General features: G+C 54.9%; 1 protein-coding gene across 1 annotated transcript; it reads left to right on the top strand.

Moving 5' to 3' along the window:
- Positions 1–16: 16 nt before the first annotated feature.
- On the top strand, positions 17–5,047 carry IRF9 (interferon regulatory factor 9). The gene is given in 10 exon segments (XM_041759013.1): positions 17–442; positions 1,211–1,391; positions 1,716–1,899; positions 2,106–2,236; positions 2,336–2,414; positions 2,516–2,587; positions 3,138–3,479; positions 4,325–4,440; positions 4,600–4,686; positions 4,688–5,047. Coding segments are annotated over 9 exon segments (1,275 nt in total). The 5' UTR covers positions 17–442; position 1,211; the 3' UTR covers positions 4,772–5,047.
- The last annotated feature ends 2,998 nt before the right edge of the window (positions 5,048–8,045 follow it).

Genomic DNA, 8,045 nt, shown 5'->3' with positions numbered 1-8,045 from the left:
CGTGGATGGCCAAGGAGGCTGGCCCCAGCCCCCCACCCGACCTGGGCTTTCTCCTCCCCAGCGTCCTTTGTTACTTCATGGAATCCAGCTGATATTTGAGGTCACCTGCCAGGCACCAGGCAGGCACGAGGGGGTAAACACAGATGCACGGGTGGTAGAGGCTAGCCAGAGGCCTCCCGCCAGACTCCAGAATCCTGGCCTCCCTGGGAAGCGGCAGCGGCTGGCAATCAGGGGGGGTCTACGGGAGCGGTGGGGGCCCTCGGATGCTGCCGCCCCCTGGTGGCGCGCGGTTGCCCTGCAGCTCGGACCACGTGATTTCTGAGAAGCGGCCGCGCCTGGAGAACTGAAACTTAGGGTGGGGACTGTAGGAAGGGGCGGAGAGATCTGGAGGGTGCCGGGCCGAGGGCCGCTTGCATCTTGGGACAGCCAGCTGGCCGCGCAGGTAAGACCGGCCGAGAGTGGAGGTCAGCCCGGGTCTAGAGCTGGAAGGCCCGTCCGGATTAGAGTTGGGAGTGGGGTCTCCTGGGGCCCCTCTGTGAAACAGGAATCTACAGATGGCCTGTGAGCTGGGGGCGGGGGGGGGGGGGAGTTTGCCTGAGTGAGAGGCTGACCAGGGGTCAGGGGCCCCAGCCCTAGAAGTAAAGGGCAGAAAGCCCTGCTGCTAGATTGTTCAGAGGCCCAGCTCTGGCTGCCCGTTTGTTTTCCTGCCTTCTGGCCCTGCCCACTTCCGCCGCAGCCCTGCCCCACCTACCTATAGGGGAAGGGTGGGGGTCAAGGACCAGGTTGTTGGGGGGGGAGTGGGTGAGGGACCATTGAGGCAGGCATCTAAAAGCAGATACTGCCACTGCAGATGCTTGGGCTAGAGACCGGGCCAGTCCCCACGAGCCACACCAAGAGAGTTCTCTGCCACACAACAGATTTCCCAGAAAGTCTTAAAACTAGTACCAGTGTGTAGAGTTTCCTCCCAGATGTCACAGCCTGGGAGGTTAAAAGGGATGTGTCTTTTGTTGTTTTGTTTTGTTTGTCATTACTAGTGAAGGGACAAACCTCACCATTCGGCCTCAGAATTTTTGAGAAAGGTCTACAGGCAAAAGATAGATGGGATTCCGGGGTCCCTTGCCAGAATCCAACCCCGGTGGTAAGGATCTTGGCAGACATCCCCTCCCAAAGCATCAGTCCCACTGATGCCACCTGCCACTCTTGTCCCTAGGATGGCTTCAGGCAGGGCACGCTCCACCCGAAAGCTGCGGAACTGGGTGGTGGAGCAGGTGGAGAGCGGGCAGTTCCCGGGGGTGTGCTGGGACGACGCAGCCAAGACCATGTTCCGGATCCCCTGGAAGCATGCGGGCAAACAGGACTTCCGTGAGGACCAGGATGCCGCCTTCTTCAAGGTGACAGCGCGGAAACTGAAGCCTCCGAAGGAGGGGTGGAGTATACACTGAAGCTCTCACCCCCAAGGACTTGTGTCTGCCTGGGTTTCAGATAAAGGGGAGATGGGAGGGTAGAACTAGCTGCGTGATCATCACATCCCGTGCATGGTGAAAATGCCAACATTGTGAAGGATTTCAAGAGGGCAGTAGCGGAGCATAAACCTGAGCGCTGGCCCTTCTGTGCAGATGCTCGGGTGGCCCGTCTGCCTGGTGAAGCTGGTGCGAGTAGGGGGTCAGCCGGGGTGTGTAACATGCTGTCTCTGCTTGACTTCCTGTGTTTTGAAGGCGTGGGCCATATTTAAGGGGAAGTATAAGGAAGGGGACATGGAAGGCCCGGCTATCTGGAAGACTCGGCTGCGCTGTGCGCTCAACAAGAGTCCTGAATTTGAGGAGGTGCCTGAGAACGGCCACAGGGACGGAGCTGAGCCCTACAAGGTGTACCGGCTGCTGCCCTCCGGGACCCTCCCCGGTGGGTGTCCCCTTGCCCCACCCCTCCTAGCAGCAGCAGACCTGCCTCTCTGCAGCCCCTTGCTGGGACCTCTGCCCCATCACTGTCCTTGGCAAGCTCTGCTGGCTTCTCCTTCCTGGTCCTGCCCATCCTTCCACGGCCTCCTGTCCTACCCTCTGTCCCCACTTAAGGCTCTGCCATTTCTCCCCTTCCACAATATTCCACAGCCCAGCCTGGGACCCAGAAATCACCATCAAAGCGACATCACAGCTCTGTGTCCTCCGAAAGGGAGGAGGATGAGGGGACCGCAAAGAATGGTGCGCCCAGTCCCTCCTTGCTTGCGGACCCCTTCAGAAATGTAAGAGCAAGGGTAGGAACGGGGTGGGGGGTGGGGCGCCTGAGGGCAGGGACCATAACTAGGGGAGAGGTGGGCCAACCATAGATCCTGTGTCTGCAGGAGGAGGTGGGGGCCAATGGGGGAACGAGCCGTTCAAACTTTGGGAGTAGCAGCAACAGCAGCCCTGAGCCCCAGGAAGGTACCACCTCCCCCGCCTCTGTTTGTCCCCCCACACCGCACCCTCTGGCCCTTGGAGTCCCCAGTCCTACTCTGAGCGATGCACCGCTGCTTCCCTTCTAGGCACAGGTACCGTTGAAGCCCCTTTCCAAGGAGATCAGGTGTCACTGGAGCTTCTGCCCCCTCCGGGCTCAGGTGCGTGGCGTTTCTGACTCATCCCTGCGCCCTGTCCCCCCGCCTGTCTCCCTGCGGACATGCATGCATCATTGTGTCTGGCAGGGCTCATAGCAGCCCGGGCCCACCTTGCCCAGACAGAGGCACTGGTTTCTAGGCAGGATACCTGGCCAGACTCCAGACTCCAAACACAGCTCAATTCTCAAAAATACCCTCTCTACACTCTGTTCCCAGGAAATCCACTTTGAGACATTAATTCCTGGGGGTCAAGCAGAGACCCAGGCTCTGGGACCTAAACTGTGAAGCCCTGGGTGATGGGAAAGTCTGGCAGGAGGCGCCTAGGCTGGTGAGGGTGGCGATGGGGCAGATGAGGAGGTGGCCCCTGGCCTCAGAAGATGAAGCTGCTACCCCTGTCCTCCCTTGGCTTCTCTCGCTGGACCTCACGTTTCTCATCAGCAAAATGAGGATGTGGGGTTCTCAAGGAGCCCCTCCTCATCCCCCAGGCCCTGGGGCTGACCAGGCGGACCCCTCAGGTGAAGCACAGGGGCAGCTGGTGGTTCTCTGTCCACAGACTACTCGCTGCTGCTCACCTTCATCTACAGTGGGCGCATGGTGGGCAAAGCCCAGGTGCAGAGCCTGGACTGCCGCCTCGTGGCCGAGCCCTCCGGCTCCCAGTGCGGGATGGAGCAGGTCGTCTTTCCCAAGCCTGACCCTCCAGAGCCCACCCAGCGCCTGCTGAGCCAGATCGAGAGGGGTGTCCTGGTAGCCAGCAACTCCCGGGGCCTCTTCGTGCAGCGCCTCTGCCCCATCCCCGTCTCCTGGAATGCACCCCAGGCCCCACCTGGCCCAGGCCCACATCTACTGCCCAGCAATGAGTGTGTGGAGCTCTTCAGAACCACCCACTTCTGCAGAGGTGAGGCTGTTCCAGCTGAGCTGAGCCCCTGGCTCCTCGTAGCCCCGCCCCGGGACTTGATAGGCTCTGCCACCACCCTGTGTTTCTGCCAGTAGATCCCTCATCACAGCTGCTGTGTGGCACCCTGCCCTTGCACCGTGCACATCCTGTGGGGCCCTGTGCTCCGCCCCGGCAGCTGTCTGGCAGCCACCCTTCCCTAGTCCAGGCCTCGGAAGATGAGGCTTAGGTGGAGCTCAGCACACACGTCACATCTCAGGGACTGCCCCACCTGGCAGCATGCAGTGACAGGAGGTGTGCCTGCTGGGCCTCTCCTGCACACGCTCCCACACACGCCCTCCACCTACTCACGGGCCCTGCCACACTCCAGGCAGCTCCTCTGGTCATTCTTCTCCCATCCACTTCTGGAATTCTACTTCTGCCTCCCTTCACCTGTAAATCTGGCCAGGAGTGTAGGGGACACAGAACGGGAGAGTTCCAGGGCCGTGGGTGCCCTTGGGGGGGGGGGGGGTGAGTCAGCAACAGAGTGGGGCACCTCTGTGTCAAGCGGCCCTGGCTGCCAGGAGGACTCTTAAGTTTTCCAGCAGAGAGCTTGCAGGTCGTATAAAAATCAGTTACCTCAAAGTATTATTCGAGGAAGGGGCGCCCTTTGCTGTTTGCACATGGGAGTAGCAGCTTAGTTGCCACCGTTCCTCCTGGCATAAGGCAGCAGCCTCACAGCCCTGCGGCTCCAGTTCTGGCCCCACAGCCATCCGTCTTTGTCCATGGTGGGCCCCTCTCGGTCCCCTCCCTGCCTGTGGCCCCTGTCTTCTCTTTCTTCTAGCCCTTAACCCTTTTTCCTTCATCAGACCTGGTCAGGTACTTCCAGGGCCTGGGTCCCCCACCTGAGTTCCAGGTGACACTGAATTTCTGGGAGGAGAGCCCTGGCCCCAGCCGCACCCCAAAGAGCCTCATCACGGTGCAGGTGAGTTCAGGGCAGGGGAAGAGTAGGCTAGCCTGCCCCTGGAGGGCGTGTGTTGGGGTGGTTCCAGCAGGAGACGGGGCCTGGGGGGAAGACCACCTAGGGTAGTGTCTGCTCTTGGCTGTGCTCCTGACAAGCTCTCCCCCACCTTCTCTGGCACAGATGGAGCAGGCCTTTGCCCGACATTTACTGGAGGAGACTCCAGAGGAGCAGTCAGCCGCTGTGTCCCTGCTGCAGAGCCTGGGAGACCCCGCTTCGTCCTCTCCTCTCTCTTCCTCCTATCTGCTTTGAAAGAGACTCATTCTCCACGCTGTTGGCCTGCCTCCCGCAGTGACAGTTCTCCGTGGTTGTCTCTGACAGCTGTGTCCTTCAACTGCTCATGTACCCGGCTGGTGGAGAACTCAAGGATGATCTTTATACCCGTTTTTTGTTTTTTGTTTTTGTTTTTTTTTGAGATACACCTTTCATTTCTGAGGAACTGACCTGGGAAAGTCCAAATGGTATGAACTCAGGGGACCTTTCCCTCTTCCCCCAGTCCTAAAGCCAAGCACTTTACATTTTCTTCTTAGATGTTCACTAGGGATTTAAAATAAAATTTTTTGAAAGAGGAGTCAGTATCTGCTTTGTTGGGATGAAAAGGTAGCAGGGGTCACAGGGAAGTGAAAGAGATGTAAGGTGAGAGTGAAGTACTTGGGTTCTCTTCCTGCTGACCTCTTTGGGCCCCTTTCATCTCTTCCACCGGCAGGTCTGGCTAGGACGCTGTCTGGGCTCTGTGGGTTCTGGGCATGGGGAGAGGGGAGAGGTTAGCCACCCGGAAGAGCACGGCCTACAGCTGCTGTAGCCACCAACCTCACGTGGAAAAATCTGGGCTCTTCTCTTCTTGGCTAAGGCCTCCGATTCGGGCCTTACAACAGGCTTAGGGTTGGACTCTGGGCAGGAGTTCTAAATGAACAGGAGAACTTGAAGTTGCCCTCAAATTCTGGGCTACAAGCACTGGGGCCTGGAATAGGCGGCAGAATCAGAGGGAAGAGCTGCTGAGCCTCCTGTGCTGAGGGAGACCAGGCCCTGGCACCTCTTCTCCCAACACATGGGGTACTATCCTCTCAATGGGAGGGACTCCCAAACTGTTTTCCTTGCTCTACCTAAGCCCCATAGAAGACCATCTGGCCTAGGCTGCAACATCACCCACACTTGCTCACTGAGATTTGAGGGCTCCAGGTCAGCTGGCCCCTCTGAGCCCTTACCCCATGGGTTTGCCACCAAACTAAAAGTTCTTCCTCTTTAAGGCCACTCGTCATCTTAATCTCTCCACTCACGTCCAGACCTAAGTCACCATTTAGCTGATGTTGCAGCCTCCAGCTCCCCTCTTCCTGTAGGGGACCCCAGATTGGAGGAAGAGGGGCTCCCAGACCAGACTCCTTCCTGTCAGACTGCTCTTGGAAGCCTTGCCTGGTTCACCTACGTGATCAAAACCTAGATAGATGCCTAGACCCTCAAGGATCTTCCTACTGGCATGTTTGACAAACTTCAGTGCTGCCCTTGAGCCTTACCTGCCTCTTTGGATCTTCCTCCTTTTTTTTTTTTTTTTTTTAATAATTTTTTTTTAAGATTTTATTTATTTATTCATGATAGTCACAGAGAGAGAGAGAGAGAGAGAGGGAGGCAGAGACAGGCAGAGGGAGAAACAGGCCACCGGGAGCCCGACGTGGGACTCGATCCCGGGTCTCCAGGATCGCGCCCCCGGCCAAAGGCAGGCGCCAAACCACTGCGCCACCCAGGGATCCCTGGATCTTCCTCCTATTCAGTCTTGACCATCGTCCTCCTGAGAAGCCAAGAGCCCAAACAGGCCTCTGCATTAGCAGGGAAGAACGCAGGTACTGAGTGCTCAGGTACTCGAACTCCAGAGTGCCCTCTGCTTGCTAGAATCCCTCCTGGCCCTCCTGTGCCCTTGCTGCCTCCTCAACTTCATCTTCTTTCTTTTATTTTTAATTTTAATCCCAGTATAATTAACATACAGTGTCAAATTAGTTTCACGTGTATAATTACTTATCCATTTCTTTATCGATGGACACCTGGGCTGCTTCCATAGTTTGACTCTTGTAGATACTGCTGCTATAAACATAGGGGTGCCTATATCCTTTTGAACTGGTGCTTTCATATTCTTTGGGTAAATGCCCTGTAGTGGAGTCGCTGGATCATATAGTAGTTCTATTTTTAATTTCTTAAGCACCCTCCATACTGTTGTCCGCAGTGGCTGCACAGGTTTGCATCCCCAACAGTAGTGCACAGTTCCTTTTTTTTCCACATCCTCACCAACACATGTTGTTTCTTGTTTTTTGATTTTAGCCGTTCTGACAGGCGCAAGGTGATAGATCACTGTGGTTTTGATTTGCATTTCCCTGACGAGTGATGTTGAGCATCTTCTCATGTAGCTGCTGGCCACCATCTGTCTGTCTTTTTTTTTTTTTAAGATTTATTTATTTATTCATGAGAAACACAGAGAGAGAGAGAGAGAGAGAGAGAGAGGCAGAGACACAGGCAGAGGGAGAAGCAGGCTCCATGCAGGGAGCCTGATGTGGGACTCGATCCCCAGTCTCCAGAATCACACCCCGGGCTGCAGGCGGCACTAAACCACTGCGCCACCATGGCTGCCCTGTCTGTCTTTTTTAGAGAAATGTCTGTTCATGTCTTCTGCCCAATTTTTTAATTGAATTATTTGGAGATTTTTTGGTGTTGAGTTGCATAACTTCTTTATATATTTTGGATACTAGCCCTTTATGAGATATGTCATTTGCAAATATCTTCTCTCGTTTAGTAGGTTGCCTTTTAGTTTTGTTGATGGTTTCTTGCACTGTGTAAAAGCCTTTAATTTTGATGTAGTCTCCATAGCTTTTTTTTTTTTTTTTTAAGATCGTATTTGTTTATTCATGAGAGACACAGAGAGGCAGACACACAGGCAGAGGGAGAAGCAGAATCCCCTCCATGCTTCCCTCCATGCAGGGAGCCCGATGTGGGACTGGATCCTTGGACTCCAGGTTCATGCCCTGAGCCAAAGGCAGGTGCTAAACCTCTGAGCCACCCAGGCATCCCTTATTTTTGCTTTTGTTTCCCTTTCTTCAAGGGGATGCATCTAGAAACATGGTACAGCTGATGTCAGAGAGCACTACTTGTGCTCTCTTCTAAGATTTTTATGGTTTTAAGTCTCACATTTAGGTCCTTAATCTATTTTGAGTTTATTTTTATGTATGGTGTAGAAAAGTGTTCCAGTTTCATTCTTCTGCATGTAGCTGTCCAATGCTCCCACCACTATTTGTGGAAGAGACTGTTTCCCTTTTCATATACTTACCGCCTTTGTTGAAGATTCATTGATCATGTAATTGTAGGTTTAGTTCTGGGCTCTGTATTCTGTTCCATTGGTCTACATGTCTATATTTTTTAAAGATTTATTTACTTATAAATAAAAATTAAAAAAAAAAAAAAGAGATCCCTGGGTGGCGCAGCGGTTTAGCACCTGCCTTTGGCCCAGGGCGCGATCCTGGAGACCCGGGATCAAATCCCACGTCAGGCTCCCGGTGCATGAAGCCTGCTTCTCCCTCTGCCTGTGTCTC

This window comes from Vulpes lagopus, chromosome 6 (genome assembly GCF_018345385.1).
Source record: "Vulpes lagopus strain Blue_001 chromosome 6, ASM1834538v1, whole genome shotgun sequence".
In the NCBI taxonomy this organism is placed as follows: Eukaryota; Metazoa; Chordata; class Mammalia; order Carnivora; family Canidae; genus Vulpes; species Vulpes lagopus.
This window is presented reverse-complemented; position numbering and strand designations above follow the sequence as displayed.